We start from the raw sequence: 18,999 nt of genomic DNA on the forward strand, positions 1-18,999 counted from the left end.
TTCTTTTTTTTTTGGGATATTTCTTGGAAATTTCTGCGCTCGGATGTGTATATATATCTCCAGCTTGCTTTCTCTGTGTGTACTTATATAGGGATTTTTTCTTGAATATGGCGAACCACATGATTGATTGCTGGTTGTTTTGGTGCTCGAGCTTATTTAAAAACCCATTGAAAAATAAGCATAACTGATAGGCAAGTAGCTTTGAGAGAATTAACTAAAATATAATTTTGAAATTAATTATAAAAGCAATTTACGCCGTAAATGGTACTGAACCTTTTGTGGTAATAGAGGAGTCTGTGATCCCATTCTACAAGCAAGCTCTCCGCCATTGTTTTACACAGCAAACCAGAGGTACCAAAAAGACGTGTGGCTGATACGAGTTGTTTCATAGATTTACAGGAATGAGCCATATTTTTGTTGTATAATACGAGGCTTTTCATTCAGCATGCAAGATTCAATTCGTTGTCATGCCAATTCGCAGATTTTTTCCACCTAATTCGTTCAATTTCGCAGTATAATATTTAAATTAATGTACTTATCTATATAGTAAGGACTAATCATTCGCGCTAACTGATTTTGGGTTAGACTTCTTCTTTGTGGGAACTGTCATGGTTAAGTTTCCTCGAGCGCAGCATCTTCCTTTTATCGCTACTTCTTTTAAGTGCTTTTAGGTTCCAAAAAGGCTCTTAATAGCTTTCTTACTTGATACAAAGAGGGACTTCAACATACTTCGCTTCGAAAAACCTAGCAGTGTATCAGCTCTTCTTGAGTATAAGCTCTTTTATTTTTTTGAAGTGAATATATCGGGCAAGAAATCCGCTGTAGAATGTTTTGGAAGTGGAGAAACGTTGAAGTAAGCATTGTATTTTTGAAAACCAACAAAATTTAAGTAATTTACTTACCTAAACTAGGTTTAGGCTATAATGAATGAAATCCCGCCAAAGCGCAGCTTGAAGTAGAGCTTGATTTCAGCGTAGATAATTCTCATTGATCGTACGAGTCGCGAAACTTCAATGTTACTTTTGAAATGTGGAAGTTATTCGAATCGGTGTGCGGTTAAGATTGGTGTTATTTTAATACCTCTCGCCTTCAATGAAAATACATATGTCTATGATGGCCTAAGCTTGCTTGTAGTGATACCTGTACTTCGGCAATCTTTGAAAACACCTTCAGGGCTGCAACAAGTATTTTTCTTTTTATTTAATTTTTTCGGCTTCTCTCTGGCGCTGGTTTCACCTTCAAATTAACCTAAAACATTCAATGTTTAAGAATTTATTTCAAATTTTAAAAACACTTATTCACATGAGCTTACAATCAATAGAAATGTTATTTTTGCATTTCTTAATTTTTATTATTATTTTTTCTTATTAATTGTATAGTTATTAGTATTATTGCTATTTGAGTTTATATTCTTCGAATTAATTATGTAATTGTATTTTTATTATGTACTAAATATGTATATATGCATGTATGTATGTAATTATTTTACCCATTTTTTCTCTTTATAGAATTTGAATAGTTGATTAGCGCTTAAAACTACAGCTTACAAAACTAATTTAAAATTGTTTTTTTTTTTTTATAACTTTTTAGCTACAAACTAATGTGTGTATAAAAAATCAAATATTGCCTTAAAACAGCAGGTAAATAGATCTGTTGCTGTTCATTTTATGTAAAGTATTTAGTTTAAAAAATTCAATTTTTTATTAAAAATTACTTGAGATATATATACGTATTTATTTAAAAAAATTTTAATGAGAATGTGAACATATATTTTTCAGAAAATTGCAAGTTCGAACGCGACAATTCAGTCAGAAGGAAAGGCTTGCGAATAAAGGAAAGCAAACTTGGGAAGACTACAGAGAATATAAAGGGACTGCAGAGGGTGCAGTTTGCGGTTTGCACAAGTCTGAGCAAATTATAATGAAGGGATTAAAAAATAAGTACGGCACTAAATTAGGGATAGACAATATTTAAAGCATATAAGAGTATTTTTGGATATGAATCGCAAAACAAATAAGATTTAAAAAGCGATCAATTAAAAAAAAACGTCTGGTTACAATTTGAAAAAAAAGAAAAAACATTTCAAAATATGGAAGTTAGAACTATCTAAACAAATATCTAAGGAAAATGTGTACAAAAAAAAATAAATAAAGAAACAAATAAAATTTAGAAGATTTTTTTCTAAACAATTTTAATTAAAGAACGCAATATTAATGAATATAATAATATTACAACTTTTGTTAACAATTCACTCAAATTACGGGATTTAGAGAACTCAAAAAACAAAAATTAAATTAAATTAAGCAAAGCAAAAACTTGGAAAATTCCGAAATTTTAAATATTTCTATTAAGAAAAACCAATTTTTTAAACGAAAAGAAGCGATTAATTAATAAATTTTTACATTTTTTAAGGAATTATTAAAAAATGGAAATTTTCCAAATAAGGCAACAATCCCATAAAGCAGGCATTGGCAGCTCAGGCAAGTGCAAAAGATTTACACATGCTTATTGAGTACAGCCAGCGCTGCCCATCACTGCTTTAAAGCAAAGAATGCTAATATGTATATAAAAATATTGGAAAATTGCAGAAAAAAAGTTACTACGAGGATTTTTTGTAGAAAAAACGCTAAACAAACAAAAATTTTCAAGCTCGAAAAAAATCAAAATCAAAATTGGTTTAAAATTTTATAAAAGAGTTGCGAATAATTAAAAAAAGGATTATATACACATAAAAATACTATTTCTGTTTATGTATATTTCCTAAACAGATAAAAGTTCAAAAACTTATGGCGAAAAAGTACAGAATTTAGAGAAAATAAATTTTGACTCAACTTCGAAATTTTAATGATACTCTTTTGCTATTACTACGTAGTTGTTGACAGAATTAAAACACCAATTTTTAGCTTTAAAAAAAAAATAAAAGAAGTTAATAAAAAATTCAAGAAAAATTTTAAAAATTAAAAATAACATTAACATTAACATTAAGGTATGTAACTTGAGAATAGAAATCGCTGCATCTTTTAGGCGCATCAATATTACATAGTTACATCCCGAGCTAATAAAAGGGAGGTAAAAAAAATATGGTGGCACCAGCCATAACAAGCCTGCAAAAGGTTTTGAATTTTTAAGAACAAAAAATATAAAAAAAAAAGAATTTCATTTTTTCCACCTTTTGGCGCAACCTTTTTTTGCGACTTTTATGATAAAATAAAGCTTTACGCAATGTTAGAAAAATTGTTATTTTTTAATTTCTTCTTTCGCTTTAACACTTAAAAATGTTTAAATAAATGTTTGCCATTTGTTACACAAGCAACAATTATAAGTAAAATTACTCTGCTTTTATACTTAATTTTTTAATCTGTTTTAGAATTATTTACAATTTTTTACTGATGTCGTAACATGCGGTAGAAAATCGAGGCAAATTATGGTTTAGAAAATATTAAAAAAAAAAAAACCGATTATAGAAAAAACGTGAGGAAAATGCGTAAAATGTTGAAAACTCGGAAAACGAAAAAATATTTCAAACAAATTTTGGCAGTTCAGCATATGTTACAAGATTTTCGTGTATTTTTTCACCAATAACGGGTAATCCAAATTATTTCAGATTCAAAATTATGCAGTTTTTTCAAAATATTCGGCTTCACACCGCCACGCATTTGCCAATCAATTTCCCACCGCCTGTCTGCAAAGTTTTTTGTAAAATTTTTTTTACACTAAGTTAGCTATATTTCTTAAACTGTTGAATTTCTAATTTCTTTTTCGCATTTTCATGCAACATTTTTCCTAGCATACTTCCAGGATTCAAGATGGTCCGCGTCACTGCATGCAATACAATGAAGCAATAACAAATAAATGAAGTAAAAAATTAACATTAAAAGTTAAGTTAAAGCCTTAAATGTTACTAAAAAAAATCGAAGTTTCAAAACTAATTAGAAATTTCGAAATTAATATTAAAAAGTAGTTATAAAGCAATTTAGTGGATCAACGTGCGCTGATGCTGCTCCCGCTGCAGTTGCAGTTGCCGCCTCTATTTAGTCGGTATGAAGCGCGCCTTCACTTGATTGGCCAGCAAATGATGTTGTTGTTGCTGCTGTTGCTGATGCAATTGTTGTTGCTGTTGTTGTTGCTGCTGTTGCATATGTTGGCTAATTTGTTGTTGTATGGATAAGCCGCTAGCATTGCTGATGACATGCTGATTGTGCAATGGCTCATTAATCTCAACTTTGATGGGAGGATTTTGAGGTTCTTTGTTCTTGCGCGGACGACCACCTGCCAAAAGTAAGAGAAATAAATTTCACATCACAAGTATGATAAGGTTGGGAAGGGAGAGAAGCGTTCAGTACAGTTAGCAAAATGGATATAAACTTGGTAAAATTAGTTGAAAAACGTGGAATAAACGATTTTAAAAAATGGGTGCGACACTATGGAAGCGAAGCTTCTTCTCTCGATGCATATCATTGCACACTTGGATAATCTACTCAAAATTTTAGTTTAGGCCGCAAGAGAGGGAGGCAGTAGAAGGAACAAAGATGCATTTCCGTTACACTGCAAGTATTACATTTATGCGTGCCTATTTTTAAATTCAGTAGGCAAAGAAGTTTCACTTCAAAAGTAGTTCGCCATTGCGGGGAAGGAAATTAATAATTTTGTAAATAGCAAGCAACAACGGATTGGGTAAGTTTAATGTGGAACGCGAAATTAAAATCCGCAACTAAATATGTAAAAAGTAACTGGACAGAGTATAAAAGAGACAAACAGCTGAAGCAAGTGTGAAAACGATAAGAGAATAAAATTTTAATAAACTCAATAGAAATCTTTGCAAATTTTGCAAGCGCCGAGTTGTCAAAAACAGCAAAAAATTTATAATTTAGTAAGTAATATTCGCAAATCGGTCCAGGCGTATATGTACACAGTTTAGAGCAGCTTAGATTAATGAACGAATGCCTGCTTGCCGCTTGCTAACAAAAATCCACATGCTTAATCAAACAAGCAAACATTTTTACTAGCCAAATGGCTTTCAAGCTTTCATGTAAATAAACTGTTTTGTTTACGCTTTCTTCCAGTATTCGAACACATACGTTGGCCGGCGGTGTGTTGTATTGAGAGTGGCTGTCCAATCATAGCCAACGGCTGTTGCGGCGATTGCAGTGTTATCGACTTCTTTGAACGTTTCGGCGGCGGCAGCTCATTGTGTGCGTGATTCGTTAGCAAGTGTTTGGATAAATGCTGGCGCACAGCGAATGCCTCATTGCAATTGGGCACAGGACAGTTGAGGTACCTAAAAACAAAGAAGAGCGAAGCAATTTATTTTATGCCATTTACTTTATAATAGATTGAGCGACGAGCGCTACCCACCTGCCCTCCACATGTCGCTGCACATGTTTCTTCAACAACGTTTCCTGGTTGAATGAGCTCGGACAGATGTCGCATTTGAATTTGAATTCATCGTGCATCTTCAGATGCTGATCGAGATGCGCCTGCTGCAGGAATTTCTCATCGCACTTGCTGCATTCGTATGGGAAAGCCATACCATGCGATTTCATGTGTGTATGCAGTTGCGATTGCTGCTTGAACGTCTTATCCGGACAGCGTGGACAATAGTAGCCGGTAATGCCGGCATGCGCTTGGAGATGCTGATTGAGCGAGGTGACTTGCGTGAATTTCTTGGGGCACTGATTGCAGCAGTATTGCTGTACTTTGTGGTGTGTCTTCATGTGATTGTTGAGATTGGTCACCTGAGTCGGGGAAAATGTTAGTATTTTTCGTAATAAAAAATAAAAAAATATGAACTCGAATTACCTGCGCAAATGAGCGCCCGCACTCGGGCTCTATGCAGACGAAGGGGCGTTCCCCAGTATGCAAGCGACGATGATTATTCAAATTTGTGATCTGTGAAAAATGGAAGTTTAAATACACTTTTTTCCAATTATAAATATTCACTTTTCTACCAACCTGTGTAAATTGTTTGCCACAATCCACACACACGTATGGTCGATCGTTTGTGTGTATGCGTTCATGGTTACGCAAATTGGCTGCTTGTGTAAAGCCTTAATTAAAAAGTGGAAAAGTTGTATATGATAACCCAAAATACATAAATCTGTTGTTTGGTTGTTAGATTTTTGAATTTTTTTTTTAATCTTCTAGCTTTTGATTTTTTTGTTTTAGTTTTTATTACTTTTAGCATCTCACTACTTACCTTTATTACAAAAATTGCAAACAAATTTCCGCTCGGCTGCATGATTGCGTATATGTGTCAGTAGCGAAGATTTGCGTGAGAATGTCTTGTTGCAAAGGGGACAGGAGCCCTCCTCGTTGAAAATCAAGTCCACCTGAAACGAAGAGAAGCACATTCACACAGAGATTTGAAAAAGGAGACGATTTAAAATGCGATAATGATAATTACGTCTAACTGCTGTATGGTCTTCTCCAATTCAAAGGCCGACATTGTGACCGTTTTTAATTTCGCGCGATTCTGAAGGGAAACTTGGCGCCGATTTTGACGATTTTGCTGCGAATAGAACCGAAAAAAATATTGAGTTTAGAAAGTTCAGTATTACTAAATTTACGTATAAAAAAGTAAAGAGGCAAATGAAAAAAAAAACACAAATTAACTCCTAAAAATATGCAATGGAATTTTTTAAATTTTCTTTAAGCCACACATCTGTTCTCACCTTCTCTGTAATCTCAGATGCGGACTGTATACTTTCGGAAGAACTTGTTGATTGTAGTTGATGTTGTTGCTGCTGTTGTTGTTGCTGTTGTTGCTGTTGCTGTTGATGTTGTTGGTGTTGCTGCTGTAGCTGTTGTGCCAAAGCGTTAACGGCAGCGACGTTATTATTGTTTGCCGCAGCGGCGACGTTATTACTCAATTGTGCAGCGACTGCGGCGACATTCGCTAGATTTTGTGTGTCCACAGCACTTGCACCACCCGCACCGGCGCCACCGCCACGTACCGATGGATAGAAACCGTTTGCAGTTAGATGCTCGGAGCACTTGACACAAGTGGGTATATTATAGCCGGGAACTTGGAACAACTGAAGAGGAGAGAAAGAAAAAATTTAAAAAATTGCATACATATAGGCATTTCCACCAGTTTAAATATTTAATAAATACGAAAGCAAAAACCATAAATAAATGCAGGCTGTGCTTGAAACAATTAAAAATAAGAAAGTAGACAAATTGTCGCCTTTAATCTGATTTAAATACAAAAGCCACATTCTTTTCACTTGGCAACTCTGCATAAATCCTGCTTGGCGGCACACCCACACCCAACATATCCGTCATCACTTGTTCCCAGGTTGCCCGGCCCGGTGGCATTCAAGCACATTTTTTTAATTAAAAGAAAACAAAGTCCATTACAGGCCGCTTCAGCGCGGTAGTGGGTAAGTGGAAAAATAACGCAGGCAAAAGGAGAAGAAAAAAATAAAAAAGCATAATAAATGTGCTTCCATAAGAGCTGTTTTCTTTGGCGCTGTTTTCTTTGGCGCTGTCTACCTAGTGCTGACCAAGCCACAATTGCTTTTGTTGTTATTGTGTCAGCGCAGTCAACCGTTGCCACAAACGGACGGCCGGCGGAACAGTCAGCCAAGCATTTTTGCGTCGCTCTGCCAGTGGCGCTGCTACTTATTCTTTGCAGCACTCATTTTTTCAATGTTTGTTCTTCTACCCCTCGGCACAACGTCTTGTGTACGCGCTTCGTTCGTTCTCAAAGTAATCAGTCAACTGCTGTGCTGCTAGGGATGCAAAATTTATTTTTAAATATATCACCGGAAAAATATCGTCGATGGTTTACTATATGTTACTATTTTTTAAAGTCTAGTTATATTCAATGCTAATTTTAATAATTTTTAATCCCAACAAATGCAATTAGAAAATACTTTTGTATTTCGTATTAATTTGGCTGGGGCTTAAAGTGCCAAGGCCTGGAATCGAAAAAATGTTTAGGCCATAAAATTGTCGTAGGCGCATGGTCCGCCCTTTTTAATAACTAGGTATCAATATTTGACGATAAACTGAATGTTCGCCAAGGAATGAATGATATAAAATTGTATGATCAGTCAAAACAAATTTTTAAAATCAATAGATACAAGTCGATGTTTAAATCCTCGTTGAATTTGGCATCGATGCATTACCAATTGCTCGTTGTTTAAAATTTTGAAATATCGATTGCAAGCATCGAATTTTAAAACGATCTTATAGATTTTTTAAAAACATCGTTGCATCGTTTGCATCCCTTTGTGTTGCTGCTGTACTTATTGTTGCTGCTTTTCTACTACATACCTTGCTATTGGAAACGCTGGCGCCGCAGTCGCCGCTACCTGCTCACGACTTTACATCAGTGATGGCATTTGCCTTGAAACCCATTGTATCGAAAACCAGCTATACAGTATTTCTGACCGGTTTGTCTGCTATTTTACAATCGAACACGAAATGATAAAAGGCCATATTCTTTGATTGAAACGAAAACACCATAAGTTTTTATTAATTAAAAAAATATATGGCTAAGCATAAAACAATCCAGCTCTGAAAGTATTCAACTCGCAACCCGCTGGAGGTAACAAAGGAAGAGGAAGGCCTCCTCTGCGTTGGAAAGACAAGGTGGAGAAGAACTTAGCTTCACTTGGCATTTCAAATTAGCGTCAGTTGGGAGAGAAGAGAAACAACTCGTGTTCTTTGTTGTCACACAAAGTGGAGGGATCTACAGTTTTACGCCGACTCCGAACGGCGATTGTATTTTTATGAGAAGCTGTTTTTCATGGAAGAAATACACTCGGAGGTTTGTCACTGCCTGCCGAGGGACGACTGCTGTTAAGAAGACCTTTTTATATATTTTTTGCGAAGTTGCTTTGACCCTGGCTTGAACCCAGGTGCTGATGAGTGAAAGCGCGCACTGCTTACCACTACTCCACAGCGGCCGACAAGTTAAAACAGTCGGGTCTACGTAACCGGAACGATCCAGACTTATATCTGGCCAAGGACTGTCACTCCAGCAACACTCCCCAAAAATCCTTTAGGGAACTTGTATGCTTTCTACAACAACAACAAGTTAAAACTTTTACCATGGGTAAAATACTCGGCCACACAAAAGAAAAGGTCACGTACTGTTGACAGGAATATCTTACCTACACTGTTTTGGTGCTCTGAACACCTGAAGTCACTTTTGTTCCATCACATCAGGATTTTGTCGTACCTACCCTCAAAGAACATTAGGAAAAAATCGTGACGTTATGTAGCAAAACAGACTTCAGGTTCGTGTTCAGCGGATAAAAATACATTTGAGAAGGATAGTCTGATCCCCGAACGCAGACACTTCTCCATCAGAAATTGTATCTAAAAAAGGAAAATGTGCCCACATTATCCATCACTGCTTTATACTCGTTGGCTTCGCTTGGATTATTCTGCTTGCCACGTTTTTGTAGTTGTTTTGTTATTCATTGCTTGTTTGTTTGTCTTTCTGTTTTGCTTTTGCTTAGTTACTTACTTAGCTCAGTAAATTTTACAAGTTCTCTGGCTTTAATGGCTCTGTTGTTACTTCTTATTTGCGAAAATTCGTTGTATGTAAGCACTGCCGCCGTAGGCTGACGAAGTCATCATCACCGTAGTCATCATAATCGATGGTTTGGCTCAATTTTGTAGAATTTTATCTATTCTAAGCATATTTTTTAAGAGTAATTTTTTAAGGTTTTTGTACATTTTTTGTATTTATTGACTTTTCTTTGCTATTGTGACTCAAAAAACCGTCCGTCCATCGATGAGCACTATCGGCATTCGCTTTATTGCCTGCCTGGCTGCTTGCTTTTGCGTTTTGCGTCCAGCCGGCCATTAAATGTTAGGGGGGAATTGTGGTAGAAAAACAAAAGCGAAAGAAAAAATAAAAGCAAACAAAACACAAAACCAAGAAAAATATATAATGGAAATAAAGTGTAAAAATTTATACATTAATACGGTGGTCGTCGATGAAAGTGTGTTGGTAGAGGTGGCGCGCGGTATGCAGCCGCCGTACAACAGACAAGGCGTACATTGTGCTGAAAAAGTAATAAACGCGCTGGGATCGTAGAGAAGTAAAAAGTAAAAAAAAAAAATCGTTTAGACGCCATTTTAGTGGCATTAAAGCCGGTCAAGTGGTTCATGAATAGCCGAACGGGAAAATGGGTATGGAGTCCGCTCTGTACTAAAGATTTTTTACCAAATAAAATATAGCTGTAATATTCTAAAAAATCTCAAAAAGAAAAATGTTCCTTCTTCTGGAATAACACTTCTCAGCCCATGCACTCACTAACTACACTGTCCTTCCAAATGCATTTCGCATTTATTCTCCAGTTTTACCGCCCTTTTATCTCTTCTCATCCTACTTCCACTTTCCTTACAACTGTTTTCCCCTTAAGCGCCTTAACAGCCCACTTTCCAATTTTCCATTTTGCAATTTAGACCATTTAGAAAAAAAAAACTACCCCCACCCAAACTCCAAGCATTGGGACTCCATCAATTGCCACTCCCACCGTTTGTATTGTATGCCCGTCACTTGCTCGGCCAATCGACCGTCCGCCCGCCTATCCCCGCTATTGTATACGCCTGAAAAATCAATAAAAATAACAAAATACACATTTTTTCCAACAACTGAAAACTGATGCAGCAGCTCCTCCCACCAAAATTCGCTATGGCGCAAATGCATAATATCGAACGAAAAAAAAATCGTTAATGCAAAATTCAGCGAAAAATTATATATATTTTTTAGTAAATGCAAAAAGTCGTGCTTATCCACTTACCGCTGCTGGTTGGAAACACAATCTACAGATGCTTTCCATGTCGTTTGCTCAGCACAGCCTGTGTTGCGTTCCTAGCGGCGTTGGCGTTAGCTAAGTCAGCTCCCAAGGAATCCAACATCGAGGGGGTCTCGCGCGCCAGCACCGTTCGCTGTTTTGAAGCCCGCTGCTGTACTTCAGCAATTCCAAGCTGCTCTGTCAATGCTATTATTTTCGAAACTACACAAAAATACCCACACTTTTTCACACGGCTTGTATGTACGCTTTTTTAATTCCAACAGTTCAAATTCTGACCAACGGAGCACCAGCGGATTCTATTCTTTCGCGAATTTTTTTTTGCGTCTCGCTTCACTTGCGCCTTCTCTGCGATACCAACTCGCGTTGGTAAATGTATTTCGCGTTTTCGTATATTTTTTCCACAGCTACACACTCAATTTGCGCACAGCTTTTTGTCCAATTGATATTCTTTTTCACAATTCACAAATTGGCGGTACGGTTCTATCTTTTTCTTTCCTCGTTTATTTTCTAATTAAAACGCTGTTTATGTTTTGAAATATTTCTTTTTTCACTTTGTTACTCCACATTGTTTGCACTTGTTGTTGCTGAAATGTTCCTTGACTTTGACTACTAATCAAAATAATAAAACTTTTTTATTGCAACAGAATTCGAAGCATTCTCGGCGTTCGCTTGTGGAAATGAAAAAATTTTTCTACTCGTCCAAGTTCACCCACAACTCGTCAGTGTAGTTGTTGCTGCCAACGCAAGTGCTTCTAGCTGTCTCATTTACACAGGTGCATTTCAGGCAGGCGCCGGCGGACAAAGTATGCGGTTATGATGTGCGTAAAAGAGTAGACAAGATATTAATGGGTCAAATCGGATGAAGTGTAGCGAGAATAGAATAGTACAGGGTTGCTTCAGAGTACAGAGTGATATGAAATCGCAATTAAATTTTTGGATGCCATTTTTTTAGAAAAATGTGGGACTTGCTGCAGAGAATGTATAGTAATTATACGTTTTCTGCTTACTGTTACCAAAGAACGTAAATATAAGGTGGTAGCAAAGAACGTACGTAAATTTGGTGTTGTCGCTTCTTATACATTTACACATACGTTCTTTAACGTTGGTTTGTTCTTGTAAGTAATCGTAGAATCTTGCTTTTTGCACAGGTCATGCAGGTCCAAAGGTGTGGAAATTTTAATGCACAGATAACCACACCTTCATCTACCGCGACCACAAACGATAGCTTAATCAAAGAACGTAAATCTACGTAATATTTACGTTCATTGGTTTGATGCACACACAATTGTTCGCGTGTGTTTCAGGCCACTGATTTGTTGTCTTTAGCAGCGTTGCCAACTATGCATGTTGCAATCAGATTTTGTAATGTCCAAAAGAGGCGCCCTCTCTTTCTTTCTCGCTCACTCTCACACTTTCCGCATTGAATTTCGCTCTGCACTTTTTTTTTTTGCGGCTTCGACAAATTTCGACGTTGGGCTGCTGCTTGGCTATTGGCGTTTATGTTATGTTGTTGTCTTCCGTTCTTTGCTGAAGAAGCATTGCAGTTAATTTTTCGCGGTTGCAGTTGTCGGTAAATTAAAGTGGGTGCAAGTTAATTAAATGGAAAGATTGCTAAAATAAACTATTCCGCGCATGCAAATGTGTCACAAGTTCTCTAATAATTCACCAGTGAAATTAATTCCAAACTAAAGGAAGCATTTGCGGTGTCCATTTTTCCTTAAAATTGCTTGGTTACGCGGCAAAAGGATAACAAACAAACAATCGGCGAAAGCGTGCGAAAAAGGTGGGCAAAAACAATATATAAAACAATATAAAATCGTCGCATTGCAGGAAAAATGGATTTTATTGGCTTTTTTTTATATATATGTTACACGCTGCTGACTGCAGCGAAAAATGTTCGAAACACATTCTGAGCAATAAAGTGGTGCCGCAGTAAGAAGAAAATTCGTGAAAAGTTCCTGCAACTCGGCTTTTTCACACATCTATCTGCACACTGTTGTTTTAAGCCAGCATCCTGCGAGCAGCTGTCGCGCGAGTTACGAGTTGGCTCAGCGTGTGCATTTTCCAAACGATATTTTAGTTTCTCTAATTTTATGCATGTGCTCTACTAATGCAATTAACGCCAGCCGCGCCACTCGCCATTAGAAAAGCGTTTGAGTGGTATTTGAGGGAAACAAAAAGTTGCAGCAGCATATCAGCAACTTAAAATATGGCACGAGAAGTGTGACAAAGAAGAAAAGTTACGTGGAAAATGTTGGTGTGAATTTCGAAAAAGTCATCATAGGAAAAGTGCATACTAGATACGCATAAAAACTAGTGAAAAATAGAAAGCTAATTAGAGTGCTGCTGCAGCCGCAATTTTCAGTTAAGCGCTGCCACCATCACCAACACGATGGACAAGTGCCGTTGCGAGCATCGTGAAAAGTCGACCGTTTTTTTTCTTTTTTTTTTCGCTTGCAAAGACAACTAATTAAAAGGCAAATAATAATTACGTTTACCGCGACAGTCGGGTCTAGGTAACCGGAACGACACAGATTTACATATGGGGCATTCCAACGTAACGGGTGGAACATCTTGTCTCGTTAACTAAGATAGTATGTAATGTATTACTTAATCGCTAATTTTCACAAAAAATTAAGTTTCCACGAGTGGCGGTAGAGACAACTTTGACACCGGCTTCTCTGAGCTGATGTATTCTTTTCCAAATTTTAGACAAACTATAAATATGTACATACATACATACATATTCCGTTAATAGCTTCTTTCTCGTATAATTAAACAAAAAACTGATTTGCCTTGATAACTTGATGAGAAAATACCCTACCGGGGTCGCCCTACGGCTGCATTTATATGTAACTGTAGAAATAGAGAAAATTGTGAAAAATAAATTGATAAAAATAGATTTCTAAAGAATTACAGTAGATGCTTTACTGTTGTAGATTTGAACGCAATCTACACTCATACATATGTATGTATGTATGTACATACATAATTTATTGTAGTGATGTCTGCGCTGGAATGACCCATATGTGTAAGTACGTACATACATATATACATATCTGTGTTCGTATGGATTAGTAGCTAATGTCGAAAGGTTGGCTTTAGTATAAGGCAGCATTCTCAGCATACGATTGCGAATGACTCACTGGCGCCGAGCCGTTGAAGAACTTTTAGCAAATAAACGTACAAGAATTAGTTCCGTTACTAGTAAGTCAATATTCTTATTAAGTCTCATCAAAAAATTCGTATAAAGAATGCCGCATTATACTAAAGCCACCTTCCCGACATACGCTATACGAACACAGATATGTAGGTATATGAAAGTATACATGTACATATGTACAATGTAGTACATACCTAGAATAGGGCCAACGATTGTCACTGCCACAGCATTCGGCAAAACTTACAAACTGTTACACCAAAAATAGGAAAAATTAAAAAACTTAACATATTTAAAAAAGTGAAATTAGTGCCGTTAGGTCAACTAGCTATCGTCACGCCATTCCTTGGTTTTATTCTATTTTTACATTCTGTGACTTGTTTGGTTTTCTTTAATTTTTTATTTTGATATTTTTTGACCGCATTTGTTGCTCATTTTGCCCACAACTCATTCCCCAGCAGCTTGCTTATTAAGTATTTAAGCGCGTAATTTACAATTAAAAGCGAACGCGCGACCAACGCCAACAACGCAGTCAAAACAATAAAAATAGCCAAGGAAAAGTTTATGCAGACCAGCAAACTGGTGGCAGGCCTGTTTACATTCATACATACAGTGGTGGAAAAATAAATAAGGACACATTTTAACAAATGTTTCGTATTTTTTTAAATTTATCTAATATTTATTATTTTTTTATAAAAGTATAGCTAATTATCTAACGAAAATCATTTCAATTCATATATCAAACTTTGTGCAAAAATTATAAAAATTCTGCAAAATTTTCAACTTTTTTATCACAATTTTTTTGAGTATGCAGTTTTATAGCCCATTAAATTTTTGTAAAATGATATGTAAGTCTGAAATTCCTAAAAAATTGTGTTTATTTTTTCTTTTTTTTTTTTTTTTTTTTATGCAAGAAAATGCGTTAAATAAAATTGCCAAAAATCAACGCGATTTTTTGGCAACTTAAAACATACACTAATTCTAAAAAACCTGACTAAAAAGTTGAAAATTTAGATGCAATTAGAAATGTTCGGGTATGCAGTTTTGTAGCCTATTCAATTTTAGTCTAATAAATCACCGTTAATTTTTTAGAATTTTTTTTTTTTGAGGGTGTTGCGGATTTTTTTTTTTCTTTAAAAATAGATTTTAATCATGTGTTATATGGAAAAAAATGCGATACATCCAAACAGACTCGCGAGTCAGACGCACCGTGTATGCCGCCTGTTACATTGCATCTGCAAAAAACATAAACTCACTTTCTATAAAAAAGAAAAGTATGGATTAAGAAATCTTTGGCTACCAACCAAGCATGAATGTATAAAAAGAAATTGAAAATATGTATGTTGGTTCCCTTGGCACAGTATTTTTACAACAGCTGCGGCAACATTTTACGACTGCACCAACAAAAGCAAAAAATACCAAACAAAAAATATATATTTACTTACAGCTGGCTGCAGCAAAATCAATTGGTATTAATAGATTTTCCAATGCTGATGAGTAAATGTAGAAGCTGTTTATTAAGAAAAATTTAAATACTGAAAAACTAAAAGTTTCATAAGACACTCATATTTCTAGATTTTACTACATTTGCTGATAAAAACATGCTGCAAGCAATTAAAAAAAAAAACAATTACAATAAGAAGTCAGTAAATTTCTAAATAAAAACTATTTAAAAAAAAAATTACCAAAAAAAATCAATTTTTATAAAATATCTACCAAAACTAAAAAAAGACTCCCAAAAAGTAATAACAGTTATATAAAAAATTTCACAAAATAAAATAAAAAATCCAGAAATAACTCAAAAATACGCCTAAATAAATTATTAAGAAGAAGCTTGCGTTTTATGGAAGATTGGAAAAAATTTATTTCCGATAATTAAGTTACATGAAAAAGGATAGTACTTGCTGCTCACTGCTTCAACGTCCCGTTTTGAATTTGCAGGTAAGGTATATATTTTTTACTACACCACCCCTTATCCACACTTTTCCCTAAACCAAATCCTTAAATATACATATGGACGGTACTATTTTTTTTTTGACTGAATGTTAGTGATTTATTAACAAACTAAATTCGTCAGCGGTATGCGGAAGTCTCAAATACGCCGAAGTCTAGTAAGAAGTTTGATGAAAAGATGTGGTAATTTTTGAATTGGCAACCTTAGCTACTACCGGATAGTTGTCTTTCTATAAACGTACTAGGTCTCTTACTATTCGGTTAATCGACTATCCAAATTGTGAATTTTTTCTATAATTCTGTGTATTTTCCATACATACAGATTTAGAAAAAACATTAAATATTTTGTTTTATAATTTGGCAGATCTTTTTAAAATTAAATAAGTATTTGAATAAAAGAATACACGCGCATTGGGCGAATATTTTTTATTTTGTTTGGGTGTGTATGTACCAGGGACATAACAGTTATAAGTTTTATCGGAATACGTTGTTCCATAACAGTTATTAGATGAGAAGTATTTTTTATTTCGCCGATAAGAGACTTATAAGCCAACGTATACTTTTTACGCTGCCTGATAACTGTTATGCAGGAGAAATATGTTTTCCGTCGCCAATAAGAGTTATTTCCCAGCGTTAATTTTTTGCGTTGCTTGTTAACATTTATTTCACTCCTCCTCTCATATTTTCATCATCTTTATCTTCTTTTCCATCTCCGTTTATTCCCCGCGATTTAAAAAATAAACGTTGGACAAAAACTGTTTACAAACAACGTAAAAAATAAACCTTGGGTTATAATTCTTATCGGGGAAATAAAGAATAGTTTTCATCCAATAACTGTTATGAAGCAACATTTTCGTTAAATTTCAGAATTCGGGCAACGTTTTCAATTTGTAAATTCAAGATCATAGATATTTTTAGTCTCCGATGTGTGCATACATATAAGACGAGAACGCAGTTAAAATTATTTAAAGGTCATTTTGATATATTGTTGTTTACAGTTTTTTGACATTATAGTTAACTACAGGGGTATTAGAGCTAGTTGCCACTTCTACTTTGTTAAATACGTATGCCTTGATAAAAATTAATATTTGTGTTTCGCGACTTGGACTTTGCAATGATTGCCAGCTCAAATAATATGGCATTGTCGCAATTTTGTCGTAAGAAAGTTTTCATACAAAAGTAATGAACCGAGTCGCAAGGTTGCAAATTTTGCAACCACTTTGCGACGTTTCATGAATCCCATTATTGATTCTTGTCATTCAAATTTGCAGTCGTGAACGTCGTCGTGCTTTTCTCTTTAACAGCCAACCGAAGTGCTCACCTGCATTTCAAAGCATTCACCACTAGATGCATCGAAATTCGTGTCCGATGTTCTAAGCGTAATAAGCTTGTGCAATATACAGTTACGATCACTGAAATAGTAGTGCGCAGTTGTGAGATGCATTATGCCCTTGATGTGGCACACTACGCGATATTGGAATCGAGTTTTTTTTAATTATCATCTTTAGGGCCGGTTACTCAATGTCTGGTTAACACTAATCTGCGGTTAAACATCGTTATCGACGTCTTCGACTCCATGCATACAACAGGGAGTCGGTAACGTCGATAACTATGTTGAACCGGAGATTAGTGTTAACCAGACATTGAGTAACCGGCCCTTAGTGTATGATTTAACTCTATGCAAATTTCAAACCGTTCAACACTACGGTTTAATTTTTTTTAGAAGTATCCCCTGTTGTGAACGGCATTTAAGGCGAGCAGTGAAATAGTAGCGCATAACAAAAAAAGTCGCAAAATTTAACTTCAATTGCAAATATTTTAGTTTCTAGAATAAAAAGTAAATTTAATGACTGAGGTTTGTTATACATTTAGCCGGAATGGACAAAAACGCATTTTTGTAATTTTTATGGTACGAGGTCACGAAAAACATGAAATTACTAAAATCCTTATTAAAAAATGGGGAAAACAGATAAAGAACTGGAAAAAATTGGTGGATGTTCAGCCTCCATGATTCGAAATACGTTAACGTATCAAAATCAACCTGAAGAAGGGGGTTGTAAGCAGGAATTATCAACGACTAACATACGGCAAATTATTAAATATTGGATAAAAACTATCAAGGACCAGAATAAGTACGTAAAAACAATGAAGGATGTTATGCTTCCATTCGCTAAAGAGGAAATGCCACTCAAATGGGTACTAGAGCAGGACAACGTCCCGAAGCATACAAGTAAGCTAGTAAACTTGTGGTCTCGGGACAACGGAATTGAAGTCATAGAGTGACCAGGGCTCGAATCGTCACATACGATAGCGTACCACTCGTCGCGAAAAAACATATTTTTCGGATTATGACATACATACGTGAACGTACTCTTTGCCCCATTCAGCTTATACTGCCTGACGTATCACGTAATTTTCTATCGTATCGTTTTCGATCCGTGAATGGATGTTACGATTCGAGCCCAGCTCAATCTCCTGACCTCAATCCTATAGAAAACCTTTAGACCAACCTTAATAAAACCGTATGGGATCTAAAACCAAAAAAATAACCACGAACTATGGGCCGCGCATGGCAGTCAATACCTCAGGAAAGATGTCAACGCCTTGTAGACTCCAATAGAAATTGTAATGCAGCAGTGATTAAAAACAACGGTCATGCTACCAAATACTAAGTAATTGTGCTAAATTTTAGTATTAATATTAGCATTTTAATACAAATTTAAAACTTTTTGTTATGTACTACTATTTTAGTGCTCGCAGCTGTACGTACATATGTATGTATTTTATTGATAACAAATACATAGCTTAGTTCCTCTGTACTTCGTTGTCACCACCACCACTGTTCCTTTTCCTGGACTTGTTTAAGGTGAGTGGAAAGTGAAAACTAAGGACTGATCTACAAATGGAGCAAGTAGCTTCCTAACCATCACTCTACTTTGTAAAAAAAACTCTAGTAAACTTTTTTTCTTGCTCATGTACACAAAAAAAAATATATAAAATGTATTTTTTTTGTTTGACAAATAACGCTTATTACAATGATCGAATATTCGATTTTAAAAAGATATTCGAATAATTGTAGCTTTTCGACTATTCGAATAATCAGAG

General features: G+C 35.4%; 1 protein-coding gene and 1 long non-coding RNA gene across 3 annotated transcripts; one reads left to right on the forward strand and one right to left on the reverse strand.

Annotated features, from left to right (window-relative positions):
- Positions 1 to 3,008: 3,008 nt before the first annotated feature.
- On the reverse strand, positions 3,009 to 11,561 carry LOC118748471 (zinc finger protein 140). 2 transcript variants are annotated; one of them, XM_036482927.1, is made up of 9 exons: positions 10,767 to 11,561; positions 6,672 to 7,034; positions 6,404 to 6,508; positions 6,197 to 6,329; positions 5,953 to 6,047; positions 5,800 to 5,889; positions 5,356 to 5,735; positions 5,052 to 5,278; positions 3,009 to 4,269 (listed from the first exon to the last, which is right to left on the reverse strand). In XM_036482927.1, exons 1-9 carry the CDS (start codon positions 10,803 to 10,805, stop codon positions 4,028 to 4,030), a joined length of 1,674 nt encoding a protein of 557 aa, XP_036338820.1. In that variant the 5' UTR covers positions 10,806 to 11,561; the 3' UTR covers positions 3,009 to 4,027. The 2 variants fall into 2 exon arrangements, with proteins under 2 accessions (XP_036338820.1, XP_036338821.1); XM_036482928.1 differs by having other exon boundaries at positions 5,079 to 5,278; positions 10,767 to 11,560.
- A 702-nt stretch (positions 11,562 to 12,263) lies between these two features.
- Positions 12,264 to 15,568, forward strand: LOC118748477. The gene is made up of 2 exons (XR_004994055.1): positions 12,264 to 12,564; positions 15,517 to 15,568. It is a non-coding gene; the product is annotated as an uncharacterized LOC118748477 (long non-coding RNA).
- Positions 15,569 to 18,999: the final 3,431 nt, after the last annotated feature.

Source organism: Rhagoletis pomonella, unplaced genomic scaffold, assembly GCF_013731165.1.
Source record: "Rhagoletis pomonella isolate Grant_MI unplaced genomic scaffold, Rhpom_1.0 Rhpom_scaffold_00013, whole genome shotgun sequence".
In the NCBI taxonomy this organism is placed as follows: Eukaryota; Metazoa; Arthropoda; class Insecta; order Diptera; family Tephritidae; genus Rhagoletis; species Rhagoletis pomonella.